The sequence below is a fragment of the Loxodonta africana genome, chromosome 7 (genome assembly GCF_030014295.1).
Source record: "Loxodonta africana isolate mLoxAfr1 chromosome 7, mLoxAfr1.hap2, whole genome shotgun sequence".
Lineage (NCBI taxonomy): Eukaryota > Metazoa > Chordata > Mammalia > Proboscidea > Elephantidae > Loxodonta > Loxodonta africana.
This window is the reverse complement of record NC_087348.1, coordinates 13,192,736-13,215,353: the sequence shown is the minus strand read 5'-3', so window position 1 is coordinate 13,215,353 and position 22,618 is coordinate 13,192,736. Positions and strand designations below refer to the sequence as shown.

General features: G+C 57.4%; 1 protein-coding gene across 10 annotated transcripts in view; it reads left to right on the top strand.

Annotated features, from left to right (window-relative positions):
- The window catches only part of DAGLA (diacylglycerol lipase alpha), a 72,252-nt gene that overhangs the window by 34,686 nt on the left and 14,948 nt on the right, over nt 1-22,618 (top strand). For 2 of the 10 annotated variants that reach the window (XM_064287952.1, XM_064287951.1), the window contains exons 2-9: nt 9,806-9,944; nt 10,380-10,591; nt 12,077-12,178; nt 12,679-12,817; nt 16,611-16,698; nt 18,807-18,941; nt 19,485-19,562; nt 21,406-21,530. In XM_064287952.1, coding sequence (XP_064144022.1) covers nt 9,850-9,944; nt 10,380-10,591; nt 12,077-12,178; nt 12,679-12,817; nt 16,611-16,698; nt 18,807-18,941; nt 19,485-19,562; nt 21,406-21,530 — 974 coding nt within the window. In that variant the 5' untranslated portion in view covers nt 9,806-9,849. Of the gene's footprint in view, nt 1-4,926; nt 5,109-7,763; nt 8,661-9,805; nt 9,945-10,379; nt 10,592-11,689; nt 11,820-12,076; nt 12,179-12,678; nt 12,818-16,610; nt 16,699-18,806; nt 18,942-19,484; nt 19,563-21,405; nt 21,531-22,618 lie in introns of those variants that run through there. The other 8 variants (XM_064287948.1, XM_064287950.1, XM_064287949.1 and 5 more) reach the window with 8 other exon arrangements.

Sequence of the window (22,618 nt, the reverse complement as noted above, 5' to 3'; positions counted from 1 at the left end):
TTCTGCAGATGAGGAAACTGAGGCTCAGAGAAGTGAAGCTCACAGGCAACTAACAGTGGCAGAACCAAGATTCAAACCCAGGGCTGCCCCACTCTGGAGCCAGAAGGGGGCAGCAGCTGGCACTTGGATGGCCATCACCTTCTAGATCTGGGCTATGTGTTTTGGCCGGGGGTGGGAAGGAGGGGCTCCCAGAGAGAGCAGAATAAAGATGTGTTAGAGGATGCGGGGAGGTGAGGACACCACAGGCGCGGTAAGAGAGTATTCTTGAGCAGACCAAAGATGGGTGTCCATTCGGCCACCCTCCTGCCTGCCTGAGTCCTTCCCCACAGACAGGCCCAAGAAAGTGGCCCAGAGCCACTAGAGCCGTAGCAATGTCGGCCTGGCCGTGAGGGTGCCCAGACACCAAAGCAGCGCCGATTACAGAGGCCAGCAGAGCCCCACTGTCTGAGACTCTCCAAGGCACCTCTGCCCAGGGCTCCGGAATGAGGGTGGGACAAGGGCTCATTCTAAGTTTCAGGAAAATAAATGGTCTCCAAGGAAGAATTCAGAAACAAAACAAAACAAAACAAAACACTCCTGCTCTGGCCAGAACCTGGGGAGCCCCTTCCACTATTGGAAAATAATCCTTTGGGGCCAGGACAGTCCCTTGCAGACTGAGTGAGCCGTGACCTAAAACCCCGAGTGGAGCAGAGCAGGGGTGGGTGGGGGTGGGCACAGGGTCCTGCTTGGCTGCCAAGGAAGGGTCCTGCTGACCTCTCAGGCCCTCCCTCCCTCATTCCTCCTTCATTCCTCAGCAGCCAGCCGCCCTCCCAGAACAACCAGCAGGAAACGAAAGGCCCCAATTGATTCCCAGGGAGTTGGCTGGTGTCAGTGACAGGGCCAGTGGCAGATGGCAAATTCTGCTCGTTGTAGACAAGTGGAAAATAATTAGCGTGAGAACGAGAAGCTGGAGCCTCGGTGATAAATGGAACCCTGATGGGGGCTCGCGGGGAGGGACAGAAAGCGTGGACTCTGGGTCCTCGCTCCCTGGCTCTGCCGCTGACTCACTGTGTGACTTTGGGCAAGTTACTTAACCTCTCCAGGCCTCAGTTCCTCATCTGTAAACTGGGAACAAGAGTAGCACTGACCTCACAGGGTTGTTAAGGGTTAAATTAACCCAGTATTTGTGAACCGCTTGCCACAGTCCCTGGCATGTAGTAAATGCCATATAAGAATTAAAAACAAATTAACGTGTGAGTGAGTAACTGTTGGAGCTGTTTCCAGACCCAGCCCAGGGTGGCCATAGGCAGCACCCTGGTAGTTGAGGCCCCTTCCTTTCATCCTCTCCACTGAACTCTGTGCCCACCTCCCAGATTGTTCTTTTTGTGGGGCGGGGTCTCTGGCCAACAAGCCCAGAGAACACAGCAGCTGGCCCTGGCTTCAAACCCTGACCTGGCCACTCGTTCATTCAAGGTCTTGACAAGGTGATATCACCTCTTGGAGCCCCACTTTCCCCCTCTGTGGCATGGGAACAGCCATACCCGCCCCATAGGGTTATAGTAAGGACTGTTGGACACCTGGCATGTTGTGAGGGGTGAAGGAGGTGCTTCCCCTGGTCCTTCAAGACCAGGGAGATGTTAGTCTAAGACCCGGGGGGTAGGAGGGAACAAATGGCAGTGGCTGCCCACTCCTGTCTGCAGCCGCTCCAGTCACACCCGGAGTTCATCCCAGGGCCTGGGTGTATGAGGCCTATCTCATGCTGCAACCCAACCCCAGCCCTGGGCTGACTCGGCTCTGCCTTCTGCTCCAGCACAGCTGATGTGTGAAAGGCAACAGCTTTCAGGCCCCTAACTTGGGCTGCACACACCCGGGCACAGGCTGGTGGTGCACACGGCCCCCAGCCCACACGTGCTTTCTCTCTGCCTCCTCTCTCGCTGCCTTCCCCTTCCTGTGCCCTTCAGAGGCCACTGCTCCTTGGCCTGGCTGGTGGGGTTACAGACCTGGGGGAGGAGAAGGAGAGAGAGCTACGGCCCCCAGAACTCGGGGTGGAATGTGCTGGACTCTGACTGCAAGTGCGGATGCATGAGACTAGAGATTCGGACTGACAGGACAGAGAGATGTTTTCTCTCAGGTAACTAAGGGGCCTGCTTGAAACCTCTGCTCTACCATGTCCTTGTTGTGATCTTTGGGCAAGTCCCTTCCCCACTCCTTCCTTGGTTTCTTCACCTGTAAATCTGGGGGAGCACATTGGTGGTATAAATGGTTAACATGTTCAGCTGCTAACTGAAAGGTTAGAGATTCAAGTGCACCAAGAAGTGCCTCAAAAAAGAAAGGCCTGGCAATCTACGTGTGAAAAATCAGCCACTGAAAACCCAATGGAGCGTAATTCTACTCTAATGTGCATGGGGGTCACAGTGAGACTTTTTTTTTTAATATCACTCTACAGCCTGACAAGGGTGGAATAAGAGAACGTGTAAAGTGTCCCTAGCTGCATACTCACTCCCTGTCACCTCAAGACAAGACTATAGAACTCCCCTGGGCTCAGTTTTCCTTATCTGCAGAATGGGACTGATACCTGCACTCTCCCATATGGTGGCATGACTGGGAGTCTGCAGCCAAACGAGACCTGGAGAGGTCTTTCTGGACCTTAAGGCCTCTGCCTCCTCACTCTGAAAGGGGAGGTTTCACCCCGGGCCCTGGATTCAGAACTGGCCCTTTACTGAACCCTGATATTGCTCCTTGGAAGCACAGTGTTATGGCGTGAGCTCTGGAGCCAGGCTGCGTGACCTAGGGCAAGTCTCTTCCTTTCTCTGTGCCCTAGCTTGCTCATGGGTAAAATAATAGTGCCTATCTCACAGAGTGCTGAGGATTGAAAAGTCACTCTTTGTAAAGAGCTTCAATGAGGGACTAAGACATGGTAGGCAATTCGGAAATGTTGGACGAAGCAAAACAACCCATGTTGGGCTGAGAGCTTCCTCTCCCCATCACCCTGGAACCCGGGGTCCCTGCAGTTTTGTAAAGTGATGCTCGTTCCTGAGTTGATCCCCTGCATCTGCAAGGCTATCTCATTTAAGCCTCAAAAGTGGGCTCAGAGCGTTAACTGGCTTCTCACGGTCTTACAGCAGCAAAGCAGAGAAGCCGCCCAGTTGGGCAACAGGGTGGCCCATCCGTGAATCTGAATCTGCCCAAGCTGGGATGGGGCCTCTGAGTGCCTCTAGGGGCTGTGACTCACCCTGCAGGCTGCCCAGGGCCCCCCTTGCTGCAGTCAGGCCCCCAAGACTAGACAAGCCGCCAACTCCTGACAGGCACACACGGAACCAGGCAGACCAAGAGGGCGTTGCAGGCAGCTGGGGCCCTCACCGCCCCTTGGTGGAGCTACTTGTGATGTGCTTAGGCCTTTCACCTGGGGGTCCCAGTCACCATGGAAGAGGGAGCCCTGAGCCCTCCAGACACCAAGGATCCTAGAACCCCGTCCAGCTCAAAGTTCTTACACACCACCAAGTTTTCCTTTTTACTCTGGCTACCAGGGAGTTTGGGGTCTAATGTTAGTTTTACAGCTATCAGCTGTGTGGGCCCTGGTCTCTTGCACACATGTAGCTGATTCCCCCAGCCTTCTGTTTTAATTAATTTTTTGTTCTTGAAGTTTTTGTTTTTTCATTCATTACCTTTTCCTTGTTTGTGGTTCCTTGAAGGCACACCCAGCCTTTCATTGTGAACACAAACACTACATAAATCCCAAACCAAAGGCTCCCACTTAGTCTAGGCTCTCCATTGTACAGATGAGGAAACCCTGCGGGGCCGTGCCTTTCTGTCCTGGGGACGCTGACCAAGAGACTGGGCAGTTCTAGGGTGTGGCTGGACCTGTCCCCACCACCAGCCTCAGCAGGCAGGGGCAAGATGGGAACCCAGGGAAGGTGGGTTTGTGTCTGAACGTCTCTCCTCCTCCAGACAGACAGGCCGTAGATTGCTCTGTTGGAAACCGTGGAAATGGCTGATGGGTCCTCGCAGATTTATCTCCGGTGAGGGAGCTCCTGGGGATTCGCCGGCTTCTGCCAGGGCTGTGTATCTTCAAGAGCCTGAGAGAGAGGATCTCGGCCAGGCTCCCTGGGGGAACACTGTTAATGGAAGCATCTCCCCAGGAGGTTGAGCAAGTGTACTTGAGGAAGGAGAAGGGAGTGGGCTGGCTCAGGGACTCCAGGCTGTATGGTCAGCCCCCAGTGGTGATGCCGGTGGGGAGGAACTGGGAGTCTCTGGGGCCAGATGAGGAAACCGAGGGGCACAGAGAGGTTGAGTAACTGGTCCAAGGTCACACATCCGGGACACGGGCGCAGGCGGTCTGTTTTTAGAGCAGGTATTTTCACCTAGCTGGGTGACTGGGACAGACCTGTGCTCTCTGCGAGCCTCAGTATCCTCAACCAGAAAAGGAGGTGGCAGGACCATTTCTGGGGCCCCTTCTTACTCTGACATTCTTGCACTAGGCGTGGGCCTCAGATGGCAGGGGAAGTAACCTGTGCATCCTTCCTGCTCAGCCTCTTGTTGCTCACAAGGTGTCAGGGCAGGGTTTCCTCAAGCTCCTCCTCCTAAAATAGGAATAGTAACGGAAGTGCCAGCATGCTGAGCACTTACTATGTGACAGGCGAGTCTGGAGTGTTTTATGTCTATAACTGACTCATTTAGCCCTCGTGACAATTCTTAGGTAGATATGTTCTTTTTTTTTTTGGTAGATACGTTCTTATCCCCAACTTTGTTGTTGTTGTTAGGTGCTGTCGAGTCAATTTTCAACTCATAGCGACCCCATGTGACAGAGTATAAGTGCCACATAGAGTTTTCTAGGCTGTAATCTTTATGGGAGCAATTTTGAGATGAGGAAACCGAGGGGCACAGAGAGGTTAAGTAACTTGTCCGAGGTCACACAGCCGGGACTCAGGCGTGGCTGTCTGTTTTTAGGGCACATGTTCTCGCCCACACCTCCTCTCTCTGTGGAATCAAGGGCCGCTGCACGATTGAAGTTGACCAGCCCAGGACTTGGGCCACAGATGGTGCTCAGCTGAGGTCAGACGTATTCTCTCCTTCAGACTCAACTTCCAGCCCAACTCTGGGCTCAGGTATCCGATGCCACTTCTGCTCAGGTGGGAAATCTCATAGGCTGGCCTAGAGGCTGGAGGTGGCAGTGGACAAGCCTCCCACAGCACACTGTCCTGTCCCCTGCGGGCACCAGGTTCAGCCTGAGTCCGGTGCCCTGACCCTTTGCAGGCAAGCAGGGCGACTCCCATCTCCCTCCAGCTTGCGCTGGAACTTTTCTGTGCTGGACCACTCTGAAGTCTGACCCAGGTTCCCCTGCCCTCTTCCTTCCCCTGTGAGCTCTTGGCACCCATCGGCTGGGCCCCAGGATCATGGACCCCCATCAAGACCTGTTCCCAGGCCAAGCCCCGGGAGGACCTTTGGGTCAGGGGATGAGGCCCAGCCCTCCAAGGTACACACAGGCCATGTCAGGGCTTTTACTTGCTCATCCAGCCCTTTCTGTTCAGCTGCTGCAACTGTGGGGCAGCACCAGGACCTGCCCAACACCTTCTTGCCATCAGGAGTCACAGCTCTCCCTGCCCAGAAGTTCCAGAATGCCCCCCAGGTGTCCTGTTAATACAGCAGCCTTGGTGAACAGACGGTCAGCGTGTGCCAGGCCCTGTGCAGAGCCCTTCAGTTACCTCACTCAGCCATCTTCCCTACTGTGCGGGGCTGCCATTCTCCCCATCTTACAGATGAGGAATCTGAAGGCCCAGAAGGAGGCGAGGGAGATGGTTCTCCCTGAGCCGTCAGGAAAGGACTGGGCTGGGAGCTCAGCCTGGCAGGCAGAGGGAGGGACATTTCCGGCAAAGGAAGGGTGTGAACCAAGAAGGGGAAAAGGAGCCACTGTCCCCAGCTTTTATGGAGCTGTGCTGGCGGGGCCATAGAGAGGTGGCTGGGGTGGGGCCAAGGCTGCCCAGGGGAGAGGGCTGGAGTTGAGGTCCGAGTTGATTTGTGCTCACCCTGTGGGGGCTGGTGTGGGCAGTGCAGTCGGCACATCTCTGAGCTGGGGACGGTGGGCAGGGGGCATCAGTAGGTTAACTATAAGACCGTGTGACCGGGGCCGCATTGAGGATGAGGGGCCTGGGAATCCCAGAGGGAGCAGCCTGTTCCCCCTGAGAAGGGTGAGGTAGGTGGAGCCTGTCAAGGAGGGCTTCAGAGAGGAGGTGACATTTTGACTGACCTGAAGAGATGAGGAGGATTTTGCCAGGCAGAGGAACCCAGGTGAACAAAGCATGGAACCTTTAGGAAGAAGTGATTTTAGGAAGGGGAGGGAGCCTGGGAGGGGAAAAAGAGGGCCAGGCAGTGGGAGAAAGGGCCGGGTCTCCTCTCTACCCAGAAGGAACCTGCTGGCTGAGGGCAGCCCTGTGTTGGAGGCTGTCTGCGCCTGTGATCCTGCAGGTTGGGGAGCATCTTCTGCACCAGGAGTAAGGCGTGCACAGGCTCAGAGAAGGCACAGAAGGTGCCCAAGGTTGCACAGTGAGTCGGTGACAGAGGCCCTTGCCACCCATCTGAAGGACTTGGACTTTATCTAGAAGGCTGCAGGGGGCCTTGGAAGGTTTTTAAAGCGGGGGCCCATGTGCATTTTAAAACAGCTTTGATTTTTGAAAAGAGGAACTCCAGGACTGGTTTAGTACTTAACCCAAGGGCCTGAATCACCAGCAAGGAAATTGAGGTCATGTAAGTGGGGAAACAAAGAGACCCCTAGGGTCTTACAGGTCATTCCATTCATGTGAGGTAGACCCCTGTACCCTACTCACACCTGCCCAGGCTGAGGGCTAGTCAGGGGTGTGGGAAACTCCCAGCAGCACCCCTGCACCTCCCTGCCTGCGGGGGCTCACGCCTGCCCTGGTGGTACCCGTGGTGTGGTACAGACACAGGGTGGCAGCACCTAGCCCTCCCCATTGAGGTTGTCGCGGGCATGATCCTGTCCCTGAGGCGGGGAGAGCAGAGGAGATGCTTTGTGGCTGCCCCGGACCAGGAAGTAGCCTCTGCCCTCCTCCTCCTGAGACATTTCCTCTAGATGAAGTCACATCCCAGCCGGGGAACAGACCCATATTGTGATGGGCTGGGGTCTCAAGAGAAAGGGCGCCTTTCAGGCCCTTAAAAATAGCAGCCCCAAGATTTATGAATCTGCACGGAGCACCTCCCTCGGGCAGCAGCACAGGCCCTGCCACCCCCGCCCCCGACCATGACCTGCTGGTGACCAGCTGGAGAATCCACTAGCCCAGGTGGGGGAGGGGCAGTCACAACACCTAGGGGTTCACATGCACCCCTCCGCCTTCCCCACTTCCAGCTGAGACAGTCATCACTGCCATTCACCCGGCCTCTGCAGAAGTTCTCTCATTTGACCCCCACCAGAACCTTAGGAGTGGGGATAATCCCCGTTGCACAGATGAGGAAACTGAGGCTTAACTAGCAAGTCATGCAGTTAGTAGGCAGCTTCATCACCCAGGATTCTGCAGGGTGCATCAGCCCTGGACTCAGGAGTCTGCCATGTGATCTGGGCGGGCACTGACTGTTGGCCTGTGGCCGTTCACCCCCAGCCACAGGGCAGAAGCTGCCACCTGCCATGTCACTGCTTTGTCTTCACGGTCCTGTCGCTTCCGCAGGGCCTGGGGCAGGCTCACCTCTCCTCTCCCAGCCTGGAGATGGATTACCCAGCCCGAGAGCTGGAGAGGCCCAGAGCACACGGGCAGAGGAGGGGCGGGGCTGTGTGCAGTGCCGGGGGGCGGGGGGGCTTGCAGTGTGAGTTTGAGGGTGTTCAGCAAATGGTGTGTGTGTGAGAGAGGGTTTGCTATTCTAGACTCCAGGAGGTGAGGCGTGCGGACAGGAGGATGGTCCCCCTCAGGGTGATGGGGAGAACCTTCCCAGGGCGTACCTGAGGATGTGATGTTCTGGGCTGTGGGCAGGGGCAGCACAGGTGGAAAGCCCTTCCCTCTGCCCCAGGTCTCCTGGTTAGATCAGGTGCAGAGCTACAGCACTGCCGAGACTATGCTGGCCCCTGGCAGCCCTCTAAGCCACACCTTGCCTCCACCTTACCAGGTGAACTCCAGGAGACTGGAAAGAGCTAGAGGGAATTAGCTGTGAAAGCACCAGCTGTCTGCAGCTCTGTCTTGCCCCAGCCCCCTGCCATCCCATCATTTGGAGCCCGAAGCTGTGCAGTTGGCCACTTGTCACATACACTGCCAGAGCCCCAGCCCTTCCAGGTTCCATCCCCTACTCCCCGGCCAGCCCTCAGTTGTGGCTCCCGTTCTCCATCCTCCCAGCTTCCCAGCATCCAAGCTTCAACTCCTCCTCAGAAAAAGAGTGGGATGATGTCACTTCCTGCAGGTGGGGGGAGGAGTAGGCACGACCCGTCCAGCCAGCAGCTTGCTGGAGCGGCCGGGCAGGGCTGCGAGAAGTAGCCTCACAGGGACAGGGAGCCATTTGGGGCCAGATATGCCGACCGGCCTCCAGGCCCCACAGCCCCTTGTCCTCCCCGAGGGCCGTGCCCACCGGCTGAGCAAGACTTGGCCACTTCCTTCCCAAGTGATGCCAGTCTCCTCAGACACACGTTTTCCCTGGAGCCATCACCCGGGAGAGGAGGACCTGTCGCCTGCCCCTGGACCAGGTGCCATGTAAGCCTCTGCCGGCCTGGGGACAGCCGCCCACCAGCAGGGTGCCCTGACCCCCACAGCAGAGCTGCCCTGGAGCCCCTCTGGGACCAGCCTCCTGTGGGGGAGCCTCCCAGCCCGCAGCCACCTGGTTCCTGGGGCTCTAAGGGGTGGGGCCCTGATTCCTTAGTGTTCCCTCTTGAGGCAGCCTGGAGCTAATTGGAATTCAGCTACTCCAAAGAGTTGAGAGCTGGGGTCTGCAGGCTGCTTGGCTCAGGTGGGCATGGGAGGTGCGGCCCCGGGAGCTCGGGGTACCCTGCAGAGGGTCCCCACTACCGTTCCAGCAGTATGTGGCCCACAGTGCTCCCAAGCCACCTTCCCAGCCCATAGTTTGACCATGTCTTTCCCTCCCAAGAGGCAGAGCTATAGTGGGGGCCTCTGTCTTATGGTACAGGTCCAAGTTGTAAGGCATACTCCCAGGGCTCCAGCAAAGCTACAGCCTAAAGGCCTCATGCAATAAATATATACTGAGCACCTACTGTGTGCAGGGCCTTCCCCACCTTCCATGCTCTGTCAGTCCCAGCCTGCAACCACATATGTGTCCTTGTGCCCATCTCCCCCAGGGCCTTCAGTCACCCCGCCCCCACCCCGTCCAGCTCAGTCTTGGTCTGGGATGTTCCCCCACCCCCACCCCACAAGAACTGTGTGCAATGGGCCAGGCCTCCTTGTGGAAGGAAAATAGGGGGCTAGGAGCCGGGGGCACTGATCCCACAGAGAAGGCAAGGGTGAGCCCAGGTCTTCAGTGGAGCTGGACAGCTACTGTTGGGGTAACTCTGGGAAGAAGCTGGTCCCAAGGGGCCAGTGCCAGTCTTGGGGGCAGGAGACCTCAGGCAGGGATAAGGCTGATGCCAGTGTCTGCCTGCTGAGGTCCTTTGTGTTGGCTCTGACGGGGAGGGGAGGGAGAGGGTGGGAGGCGGGTCCCATCCAGAGATGGGTCAGCATTTCTAGTGGCCCAGAGACCCCTGGGCCATGGGAGCTGAGACTTGCGACCAGTGCCAGAAATGTCTGTGCCGCTGGTTGCACCTCGGACTGGCTGGTGGCCCAGGCATGCAGTGGCTCTGGGTGCCGCAGATGCCCAGGCAGCTCCAGGGCCCTCTGCCTTCTCCCAGGAGGTGAGTGCCAGGCCCGCTGAGCCTCTGCAGAGCTGCCAGCCATGCCCGGGATTGTGGTGTTCCGGCGGCGCTGGTCTGTGGGCAGCGATGACCTCGTCCTGCCAGCCGTCTTCCTCTTCCTTCTGCACACCACCTGGTGAGTGTCGCAGCTGGGCCTGGCCTGGGTTTGGGGAGAAAGGGCTGGGTGGTTTCCGGCCATCTGTTCCTCCTTACCATGCCCAAGTCCTGACCCTGTCTTGCTCCCAGCCCCCAGAGGAGGCATCTGAAATATCTGCCCCCTTAGAGCGGTGCCCATCCTGGCCATGCTGGACCTGACCCCAGTGCTGGGTGGAGCTGCCGCCTCCCCACAGCTGACAGCTGGGCTCCCTGTGCTCGCTTCTGTGTCCCTGAGTCTTACGCCCTGGTCGTGGCCACCCAGGCTTCTAGAGGCATTTGAGGGGAGGGGCGCCTGCTGCCACCTCCTGTGCCCAGCAGTAACACCCTCTGGCACCCGAGTCCAGGGGCAGCAGGAGGTGCAACAGCTGTCCGCTCGGAGCTGGCGGGCTGGGCTTCTTACGCGGTGTCCCCGCAGGTTTGTGATCCTGTCTGTGGTGCTCTTCGGCCTGGTCTACAGCCCACACGAGGCCTGCTCGCTGAACCTGGTGGACCACGGCCGTGGCTACCTGGGCATCCTGCTGAGCTGCATGATTGCAGAGATGGCCATCATCTGGCTGAGCATGCGTGGGGGCATCCTCTACACAGAGCCCCGTGACTCCATGCAGTATGTGCTCTACGTGCGCCTGGGTAAGGGCCGCCAGCCTGGGTAGACGGGGTGCTGCAGGTGCCCCACCCTGTCCCTCTCCTCCTGTACTCATTCAGTCATTCAGCCCATATGTGCCGGGCGCCTGCTGTGGCCGAGCCCTGTGTTAGCCGCCAGGTACTGCAATGAGCAAAACCCACCCGAGTCCCAGTCCTCACGAGGTTACGTTCTAGACCAGGGGTGGAAAAACTGTGACCTGCGGGCCACATTCGGGCCACCATCTATTTTTATAAATAAAGTTTTATTGTAACACACTCATTTACACATCGTCTGTGGCTGCTTTTGCAGTACATCGACAGAGTTAAGTAGTTGCAACAGAGATGGAATGGCCCTCAGAGTCTAGAAGAGTTGCTCTCTGGCCTTTATAAAAGTTTGCCGAGGCCTCTCGTACACCATGTACTTCTGTTCACCCACTCTGTGAAACTTCTCAAAATAAGCCCACCCCTTTCCTGGAAGCCCCTAAAGGGCTTGAACCAGCTTCCCAGAGAACCAGCCTGTATCGTCTACTTGGCTGGGGGCTCCAACTTTGGCCTCCTCCCAGGGCCGGTTGCTTCTCCTGGTTTTCAGAGCAAATACTTTTATTGTGCTTACTGTGTTCCGTGCTAAGTCCTTTTCCATGTGTTAGTTCATAGGAACGAGTGATTATTAGTCTCATTTTACAGTTGAGGAAATTGAGGCCCAGAGAAGCTAATTAAGCCTCTCAAGGCAGCAAAGCTAGTATATGTCTAAGTGTCAGAGCTGGGATTTGAACTCAGGCCATCTGGCTCCAAAGCCCGAGCTCCTAGCTGCCACCCAGAGGCTATGGCCAGCACCTTCTCACCCTGTGCCTGGTCCCCTGTGGGGCCACCAGATCTTCTCCCCGACCCCGTGTCAGCCCTGGGCTCAGTGTGCTGGCTCAGTGGAATCCTTGGGCAGCCCAGCCACACGGCTCCACCCTCCTCTTCCCTCAGGTTCCAGAGGCCTCTTCCTGGGAAATAGCAGTTTCCGTGAACAGTCTTTCATCTAGTTCTCATTTGGTCCTATGACATAAACATTGTCACCCCCATTTTACAGATGAGGAAACAAAGGCTCAGCGAGACTAAGTAACTTTCCTAAGAGACATCGGAATCCTGAGTCGGAGCATGTAATTGTAAAATCCTGAAAGAGCTGGGAAATGCCTCTTCATCCACCTTCCCAGCCACCTTCCCAGGAAGCGTTGGGGCCAGGGGGCAAGTAAGCCAGAGCGGGCAGTGGGCACATTACAAGGGACAGTACCGGGGCCAGCAGGATGGAATGGTGCAGGACAGCCATGCTCCCTAGGTGCTGCCTGCCGTGTGGCCCATGTGTCGGGGCAGTGCGGGCAAGTGATGTGGACCCACTGCCTCCCACCCTGGAGCTGAGCCACCTGGGAGGCCTCGCCAAGGTTCCAGGCACTTCCCTGGCAGGCAGCGCGGTGGCCACCCTCCAGCCAGGCCCTGCTCTCTTTGCAGCCATCCTGGTGATCGAGTTCATCTATGCCATCGTGGGCATCGTTTGGCTCACTCAGTACTACACCTCCTGCAATGACCTCACTGCCAAGAACGTCACCCTCGGTACGTTGGTGCAGCCTGCCTGGAGCCTTGCCAGGCCTGGGGGTGGAAGGGACAGAGCCAGGTTAGAGGAGAGGAATCTCCGGGCGTGGCCAGAGGGAAACACTTCTGTGAGGACACCAGCAGGTTGGCAGGCCAGGCTGCCTCCTTCGTCCTGTGGCCCACTGTCTACTTCTGGGGCCCCTTGTCGGGGTGAGCAGCTACAGGCACAGAGCTGCCCCAGGCAGCATTTGAGGCTTCTCCTCTGAGCTTCCCCACACCTCCCTAGACACCCCAGTGCTGCTTTCCCTGTGCTGAGGGTGGGTTTGGGAGCAGGGCTCAGCAAGGGGGCAGCCATGTAGCCAGAGGCCGGGACCAGGGACTTCTGAGCCTTGCTTATGGGCCCCAGACCCAGTTGGGAGCAGGGAAACTTCTGTGCCCCTTTCTTCAGAGCTGGGGAGGCAGGGAGGGTGTGAGGGTGCCCCGGTGCCCTCACCTCTTCCATCCCACTGCTGCCTCTACAGGGATGGTCGTCTGCAACTGGGTGGTCATCCTCAGTGTCTGCATCACTGTCCTCTGCGTCTTTGACCCCACGGGCCGCACCTTCGTCAAGCTGAGAGCCACCAAGAGGAGGCAGCGCAACCTGCGGACCTACAACCTGCGGTCAGTCGGCTGGGTGGGCAGGTGGGCGGCCACCTAGTGGGTTTGCTGGCAGGCAGCAGAGGCAAGGTCCTGGCCCTCCAGGAGGTGGCCCTCCACCTCCAAACTGCATCTCGACCTAGTGCGAGCCATGGGTACCAGTCAAAGGCTTCACCTCTCCCCACCTCAGCTTCCTTGTCTATGAGGTGGGAATTGTAACAGGTCCTCCTTTGTAGTGGAATTTAAATGAGATAACACAGGCAGATTGGCTAACATGGTGCTCACACCTGTATGTGCTCAGTAAGTGGTAGCCATTGTTGTTACCCTCATCTTCGTCAGTGCTGACAACAACTTCTGTAATAGCGGGAAACACAAACTAAGCCGAGCACCATCTAAGTTCATTCATTATACGTATTAACTTACAACAACTCCATAAGCTAGCTGTTATCATCACCCCCATAATACAGATGAGGAAACTGAAGCACAGAGAGATTGTGGGACTTGCCTGAGGTTACACAGCTAGTAAATGATGAGGATCCAGCCCAGGCAATCTGGCTTTAGAGTCTTGTTCTTAACCACTGGACTAGACTGCCTCTAGCATTAAAGGGGTTACCGAAACCAAGCCTTTGCCGTCAAGTCAATTCTGACCCCCACCTAATAAACCCACTACCATCCAGTCGATTCCAACTCATAGCGACCCAATAGGACAGAGTAGAACTGCTCCCATAGGGTTTCCAAAGCTATAATCTTTGTGGGAGCAGGTTGCCACATCTTTCTCCCACGCAGTGGCTGATGTGTTTGAACTGCTCACCTTTCAGTTAGCAGTTGAGCTGTTAACCACTGCACCACCAGGGCTCCTATTAAAGGGGTTGGAAGAGGTTAATCAAAGAAGGCTTCCTGGAGGAGGTGAGTTTTGCACTGTGTTTTGAAAAGAGGGAATGCTGTGGTATGGCAGAGAAAATGAAGGATGGCCTCCAGGCAGGGTCACAGTAGTTTCTGTCAGTTGAGCTCTTACTATGAGTTAGGCCCTGCACCGAGCCCGCCACACAATTATTGTTTTTAACCACTGCGAAGCTGGCCGTCAACTCATTGTCACCCCATACACCGTGGAAGAAAATGCTTCCCAGTCCTGCACCATTCCTGTGATGGGTTGGGGATAGGACCTTTGAAGGTTAGACCATTGTGTTCCCTAGGGTTTTCATTAGTTGATTTTAAGAAGTTGATGGCCAGGCCTTTCTTCCTAGCCCGTCTTAGTCTGGAAGCTCTGCCGAAACCTGTTCAACATCATAGCAAGACGCAAGCCTCCACTGACAGATGGGTGGTGGCTGTGTATGAGATGCGTTGGCCAGATAGCAAACCCAGGCCCCTGGCATGGAAGATGAGAGTTCCACCACTGAACCACAGCTGCCCATTTGCACAGTTAGTCTATTTAATCCTTTTGCCAACTCTGGTTCGGTTGTGATACCATTGCGCAGATGAAGAATCCAAGTCCAGCAGAGGACAAGTCACTTGCTCGAAGTCAAGCTGCTGAGGAGCAGAGCTGGCATTCCATCCTCCAGCCCAGAGCAACTGGGGCAGGAGCCCCTACTCCGGCAGCAGGTTGCCCTGACCCCACTGTCCAGCAGGGGTGCCCTCCACCCCACGCTTCTGCACTTCTGCTTTTGGCTCCCCTCAGGCCTTCCGTGTCAGCTTGGCACTGCAGCCAGAACCACACCCGTGCCTAATTCAGCCACTCCCTGCCCTAAATACTAGACCTTGTAGCCACGGCTCCAGCCCATGTCCCTCCCGCCAGCGGCCACCACCATCCACCTCTTTTTGCTCACTCTGAGCACACGCCCCCACCTGACCTGGTTTCTGGGCTCCTTGGGCCCTAGAAAAAGACTTTTCCCTCCCTGTATCTCGGTAATTGCCTTTGGGGCCCAGGGCAGCCAACGCCTCTGCAGTTGGTGGTTGGCGGTTGCGTCATTTTAATTAGAAAACTTTCCTGTGGTTTTTCAGCAGGTGAACAAGAGGCGGGGTGCTCACAGGCTCCTGAATATTGCAGTTACTCAAGCTTTGGGCTAGGCTTTTGGGGGTGGGTAGCCTGGGCCTTGGGACTTTATTAATGGCCCCTTAGGCCATTCTTTGTTTGCCCATTCTCTGCTCTGAAGCCAACAAACAGTTTTTCCAGCCAGGAAATTTTCAGGCCAGCAGCTTGCAGGTTTGGGGGCTCACACACGCCTGTGATGCCACACCGAGAGGTTGTTTTCATTTTTGGGAGTTGAGAAGCTGTTCAAGTCCTTGGCCCTTTCTCCTCCCAGTGAAATCTGCCCGGGAACGGGGGGGGAGTAACTCCCATCACTACTACTCCCTGGCAGCCTTGACCTTGGACCTTTACCAGAGGGGTGTCTGCCGTCCCTCACTTTAGTGGGTCGCAGGGCAGAGCGTGCTGGGGTCTGTGAACTTCCTGTCCAGACTTAGTACGCGTCTCCCTTTCTTGGCCTTGGTAGCCTTACTGATGCACTAGGCCAAACCTGTCTGTCACCGTCTCACACAGATTCCTAACAATCATCTGCCCCCTGCTGTGCATAAAGGGTATTGCAATAAAGTGTACAGTCTGTCAGGCCAGGGCCCAGCAGGAAGTTCTCCTTGGAAGTGTGAAAGCCCTATTACGTTAAAAAAGGGTTAAAAATGTGATGCTCAGGGAACCCCGCTTAGCCAATGGGTTGTCCCTTCAACAAGACCATCAGCAGGTGGGTCATTGGTTTAGGATCTGTAAGGCTGCCCCAGTCCCTGAGGGCTGGCAGCTCCCAGAAACCGATTCCCTGGTACTCTTTCCTGACCTCTTCCTGAGGCCCTGGGAGGCCCCCTGAGTTTCTCTCTCCTTGTGTCTCCTTGTGGAGCCAGGGTCGGGGAGTGGAGAGGCTGTCCTTAGTGGCAGAGAAGAGCCACAGGGCTCAGGAAGGAGGGCCCGCCTGTCACTCCTGATAGGTGCTAAGTGCCTTGGATGCATTTGAGGGCCACCCTTGCCTTCCCCTGCTGACCACCAGGGGCCATGAGAGGCCAGGTGTCACTAGAGCATTCTCAGTTTGGACATTTAGAGCTCAGTGTTGGGTCTTTTATCTTTATGCTCAACACACAGACTTCTCGGCAGCCAGCATGCGGGGAGGGGGACTCCGTGGAATCATTAACCCACCATTCTGCCTTCGGACTGAGGGGACCCAGCCTCCTCTGTACCATTTCCTCACCTGAGCAGCCAGACCCACTGGGGCTAGGGCAGGGGGTGAGAGTAGACAGGGGCCAGCCATGCAGGGCCGGGGGAGACCTGTGTAACAGGTCCAAGGAATTGGGAAACGCAGAGCCTCCCTCAACCCTGGAAACTTCCCATACATCTAGAGCATGTAGTGTCTGAAATCCCTTCAGATGAGAAGCAGGTCTGTCTGAGGAGTTGGCCGCAGGCCTCACAACAAGTTGGCAGAGAGGCCCCAACGCTGCTCACCTCTCCCAGGTGCTTAGTCTGAGCCTTTGGACACCTGGGCTGCAGCTCCCATTCTGGGCTCCCAGCTTATGCTCAGGTTCATACTGCCGAAAGTCACAGAGCACAGCCACCAGCACCCCATCTTAGGCCAGCAGGAGCCCCCCCAGGGAGTGTCCCTGCTGGCTGACATCCAGGTCACTGGCAACCCAGATGTGTCTGGGCCTGGGCCCTCTTCTCCCCCAGGTCCCTCTGCCAGGGAGCCCTTTGGTGGGACCCTGGAAACAGGCTGTCTTGTTTCCACCACATCTGGGCCCTGCCCTCTGACTTCCCACATACCGGCCCCCCCCCCACCCATTGCAGGCACCGCTTAGAGGAGGGTCAGGCCACCAGCTGGTCACGCCGGCTCAAAGTAGTCCTGTGCTGCACGAGGACAAAGGACTCCCAGTCAGTAAGTACCGGACGGTCAGGAGCCCTTTGCTGCTTGGGCAAAGCCAGTGTGTAAGTGGGGCAGGTCGTGTGGAGGGAAGTTGTGACTGGAGTGTGAGTAGGGTGACCACGTGCTCACGTGCAGATCTGTTCTTCGGTCAACTGACGCTGTCCAGCTTGTAGGACAGCCGGCCACCTTCCTTGCCAAGGGAACGGAAGGATCTGAAGACCTCGCATGGATCCTGAGGAACTTACACTCCAGTTTAGGAACAGAGATGCTCAAAGCTCAGGCAGCCTAGAGACAGGAGAAGTAGCATGTCACCAGCTGCAGATTAACCCAGAAGATCCACTACAGGGTTGAGGGGGCTTCTGGAGCTTCATATGTGAAGCTCTCAGCATGGCCATAGATGGCTCCGTAGTACCCAGAGGGCCAGCCAGGCCGGTGTCCGGGCTGCAGGAGGGGGTCCTGGGGGAGAGAGGATGGGAGGACTAGGGAAGGAAGGGTGGCCAGGGCCCTTGGGTCCTCAAGTCCACGCGCCACAGGTCATCAGGGCCCTTAGAGGTCATCTAGCCCCACACCCATTTTGTAGATCAGGCGCTGTGGCCCAGAGAGGTGGCGTGCCTTGCTCAGCATCCCACAGGTAGTTAGTGGCAGAGCCAGGAAGGTCAGGAGACCCTCCTCACTGAGCCGGGCACAAAGTGCCCTCCAGTAGAAGCCACCAAGAAGGCCACGAGTGGGTGTCCCCACCACAGCCCCTGCTGAGCTGTGGAGTGAGTAGCCAAGTGTCAGAAAGTGCCCCAAGATCCCCGGTGGGCGGGAGCACCCCCACTGGTCTCTCTTAGGGGCCTGAGGGGTCATGGCCCAGGGCTGGGCCAGGCTGGCCACGCAGAGGACGTGGAGTAGCCCCCAGGCAGGTGGTGGCTAGGCCGCCAGACCTGAGGGCACACCCCACCTCTCCCAAGCACATGGGCACAGGGCTGGGGCAGTGTTAGAGCTCAGCAAAAAAGCAAAATGTCACGGGAGGAAGCCGCAGAGCCTGGGTTTTGGAAGAACCCAGCACAGAGGTCAGACGCTGCCAGCCCAGGGGTCAGGTCCAGTCCAAAACACGCTTTGACCAGCTGGGCTGTGCTTCTTAAAGTTTTGAATTAGACGCCTGCATTTAAAAATCAGGGGCGCTTGTGTAAACTTTTGTCTCTCTGGATCTGGGAGCATGTGCACTCTCGCTGGGCCAGGCGGCTGGAGCTAAGTAGCAGAGGGCCCTGCTTGAACTCATTCAGCATTTGACTTCGCAACCCTTGATTTGTTTTCCTGCAAGTGCCAGATGCTCAGGGTGAAACCCAGTGAGAGAACCAGCTGCCCTGAGCTTCTTCCCACCACAGCCTCCTCACTGGTCATGAAGGATGGTCCAGGCCCACAGCTTGGCAGGAGGCTGGGAGACACACAGGGCACCCATGAGCAGGGTCTGCCTGAAGCCCTACACATGAGCTGTCCCCAAAGACAAGGACTTGGGGTGAAGCCAGGAGGCCATTGGCCCCACTGTCACATCCTTTCTCCAGGCACATCATAAGGGTCATGTCAGCGGCCCATGGGTGGCTGTGGGAGGGGGCCTGAGATCTGGGAGTCTTAACGGAGCCACCCTCTGTTGCCAGGAGAGCTGGGGGAGGGAACCCTCCAAAGTCACAGCTGGAAGGAGAAGCTCAGTGTGTGAGGAGCAGCTGGGAGCTCAGTGTTGACTTCTTGACTGGAGTGAAAGGCTGAGAGGAGAGACAGGCGGGGGATTCCCAGGCCTTGATTCCTGATGTCTGGGCAAAGAGAACAGGAAATGGCTTACGTTGGCATCTGCACGTGGTAGTGAGTGCCATAGGGACGTGTAGGAGAGAAGAGACCTCCCCTGGGCCTGAAGGTGGAGGATGGAGCAGGGTTGTCCCATCAGGTCCTGCTAGGTCTGAGGGCCCAAAGCCCAGGACAGACCCTCAGGTCGAGGCTGCACGTGGCCTACAGAGGCACTGGGGTGAGCTTGCACAGGGGCCCAGAGCAGAGAAGGGTCGCAGGCCTGGGGGATTTCACGCCTGGTCTCTCCTCTCTCCTGCTCCCCTGCCATCCGCCTCCTGCCTGCCTGGACTTCCCAGGATGCCTACTCGGAAATAGCCTACCTCTTTGCCGAGTTCTTCCGGGACCTTGACATTGTGCCGTCCGACATCATTGCCGGCCTGGTGCTCCTCCGGCAGAGGCAGCGGGCCAAGCGTAATGCCGTTCTGGATGAGGTGAGCACAGTGGGCCCCCGCCCTGCTGCCCCTGCTGCTGCTGCTGGCTTCCTGACTCCTGCTCAACTTTTTGGACCCTGGAGGTTATCTTTGGACACTCTCTTCCTTTCCCAGCCATTCCATGGCTGTCTTGACTCCCCTGCGCCAGGCCAGCTGCTTCTGGGGCCTGGCCCTCGGGCTTCTAATCGCAGGGGGCTGATGCCAGCTCGGTGCCTCAGCCTTCTGCATTTGCCTGTCTCACCACCCCCCACCAACACCCCAGTGCCAGCTGGGGTCTCTCAGTATCTCCCCCTGGCCTGGGCTAGGAGCGTCCCCTGCCCCAGGTGTTTGATGCTTGGACAGGAGGGGAGCAACTGGAGATATGAGGGCACCTTGGATTTTAGAGAAACTGAGTTCTGGAGGAGCTGGAAACCACATGCTTCCGGGGCTTCTCAGGCCTTTGGGCAGCAGGCAGCGTGCACAGCCCAGGGGCCCGGACGGCCCTTCTTGGCCAGTGGCTGGGCCTGGGGCACCGGCACCTGTCTTCACATGCCCGTTTTCCAGGCGAACAACGACATCCTGGCCTTCCTTTCTGGGATGCCTGTGACCAGAAACACCAAGTACCTCGATCTCAAAAATTCGGTGAGTCAGAAACCACCTCAGGGATGCTCCTTCATCCCTGTCCCCCTGTCCCACCCTGTCGCCCGTGCCTTTATCTCTTTGCAGGGGTTATATGAGCAGACCACCTACCAGCTGCCCTGGGCTTCAGCCCCACCTGCTCCGTGATGAGTCTCCTCAGCTCCCCAGAGGGTCTTTCTCCGCAGATCATGTCCCCTCCTCCCCGCGAACCCCCACATCCCACCGATGCTCCAAACGACACCCCCAAATCCATTTAACCCAGGCCGGCACGTTTGGTCCTGGCCGCTTGAGATTACAGAGTGCTTCACAAGGCTGAACTGTCATTGCTGCTGTGGCTACTTCTATTATAAAAGGCAGGGAGTGGACTGCTTGTCTTTCCGACCTCTTTGAGTAGCAGAACCCTTTCTTCAACACCTTGAGCTGTTAGTGAGTCAGTGGAACCCCACCCCAGGCCCCATGCAGCCAGGGGAGCAAACAGATTTGAACTGGCCCTGCTGCCTATCGCTGTGACCTGGAGCCAGGCCCTTGTTCCTCTGAGCCTGTCCCCTCATCTGTAAAATGACTCTGGCACATTTTCTGCACAGAGCTGCCATGGGGATGAAATTAGCTGTCCTGCACCCGGCTCCCAGCACAGTGCCAGTAAAGGACAGGGCCAGCGTGGACGCTGCTGGAAAGGATCATCCATGCACCTAAATCCGTTAGAGGAGCCCCCCTCTCCTTACCCCACAAAGCAGGCATCTGTACCCCCTGTTAGAAACTGCCACCTCCATAGCACGTGCCCTAAGCCAGCCCATCTCTGTTTCCCAGGCTGCTCTTGTCCACCACTTTCCCCACTGCCCCCTACTCAGCACTGAGGGCAGGGGCAGCTGGGTGCCCGGGGCCCTGGGTCCACATCAGCCACCACAGAGACTGCCCACCCGGCACAGAGGCTCCCCAGCACAAGAAGGATAATTACCTTCTCCACCTCATTCCTGAAGAGCAGACAGACCGACTAGGGACGTTTCCACCCCTCTGGGCCCTGATTAAGGCACTCCCTATTCCACTTCACACGATGACTAATCACCTTCTAACTTTTACAAGGTGACTAATTCCCTCTAAGTACACACGGGAGGCCTCCCGGTGCCTGGGGCACTCCGACACCTGTGCCTCCCCCTCCGCCCTTCACACTGATAACAACTGCTGTGTCAACACCAGCCGCTCAGCCACAGACACACTTGGTTTCAAACTGGCGCCTTTCTCCCGAGAGATCCCAATCTCCCCCAGACGCGACCTCCCCCTGCTGATGGGAGCCCTGTGACTCCATGAGTCAACTGATTCAGTGTCCCCGTATCGTATCTGCAGAGGAGCTGGGGCCAGACACTGAGTGGCTTGTCCTGTGTCACCAGGCTGCCCTGCCACTCAGGGCCTGCTGGACACCTGGCCACCCGCAGGCCTTGCAAGGGTTAAACACTCCCAGCATCACACTCCCCTCCCACGGGGCCTGATTGCTGAGGCGTTGCTATTGCTACTCTGAGCCTCCCCCCAGCCTCTTTTCCTTCCCTGGAAAGTGGGCAAGGAAATCGATCTAGTGTTCAAGTGTTTTTCTGTCCCCAAATCATTAATTCTGAGTGTGGAGCAACAGGACGGGCCCCAGGAGAATTCGCGCCCCGATTGCATGGAGATAATTAGGGAAATGCAATTATCGTCTGGAGGAGCCGGTCCTCCTCCGAGCCAGGGCCCCACCACTCGGCAGCCCTTCCCTGCGGGGAGGACAGATCTGGGCAGCGGGAAGGCTCGGAGGCCGCGTCCCTGAGGCCACGGGCAGGAAGGGCAGTGCGTGACGGGCGCCCCTGCCCCTGTCTTCCAGCAAGAGATGCTCCGCTACAAAGAGGTCTGTTACTACATGCTCTTCGCCCTGGCCGCCTACGGCTGGCCCATGTACCTGATGCGGAAGCCGGCCTGCGGCCTCTGCCAGCTGGCGCGTTCCTGCTCGTGAGTACCCCGGCCTGGCCCAGGGATGCCAGTGCCCGCCCCGCCCCCATGTGAGGAGGGGCCCAGAGGATGAGGCTGGACCTGCCCCTGGGAGACCTGCTGCCCCACTGCCTCCCCAGCCGAGCTGCCTCCCCTCTGCATGTTCTCAGGCTGAGCTCTAGAGTTCTAGTTCTGCCTGATCCCAGGGCTGTGAGGAGCGTGGACTGTGGAGTCACCCGGTTTGGGGTCTGAATCTAGACCTTGTCACTCACAGCCTTGGGCATGTCAGTCCACCTCCCAGAGTCTCAGTTTCTTTACCTGTAAAATGGGGGTGGTGATGCCTGCCTCCCGGAAGGTTTGAGAGGTTTGAGTGGCATGTTGCACAGCCCCTGGCACTGCTGTTGCTCCCTCCTTCTCTCTGCCCATCTCAACCAGTCCCTCTGCCTACATCATCCCTTCTCTCCCCTCCCCCTGCTGTGCTCTGCCTTTCTGAAAGGGCAAGAGAGCCCAATGCAGAGGCCTTTGGAAAGGCATCAAGAAGGCCTGTTCATCAGAGACCCCAACCCTTGTCAGGAGGGCGCTGGGAAAGGCCACAGGCAGGGCTGGGGGCTGGGGTGCACACCAGTCTCCTAAGTGGGCCAGATGGGACGCCCTGCTCCACAGAGGGCCCCTCCCTGTCCCTGGTGTCTCGGCCCTCAGCCCACACAGGCAGAAGGAGGACAGGTCCCTGAGCTCCCCGTCCTTGGAAAGGCTGGCGTGTTGGGCGGGCAGTGTCTGTCCTCAGCAGCCACCCCGTGCAGTGCCCTCCTTTCGGCCTTCTTCCATTTGGACAAACTGGGCAGCACTTGCAACCTTGTTCCTACCATCCCTCCGGCGGCTGATCAGAGATGAGCAGGGCACTTCCGGCTCTCCATCTTTACCAGCCCTCAAACACTAGCATTTTCGGGGGCCCTGCTGCAGCTGAGAAGCGTCTCGAGATGAGCAGGGGACCAGGGTCCCAAGGCCTGATTTCTGACCAGCCCTGCCACTGGCGGCCCCACTGGGGCTTCTCACTTGTACAGGGGGTGTCTGTCTTGCCTGCCCAGCACTGGGGTGAGGGGCCTACCCAA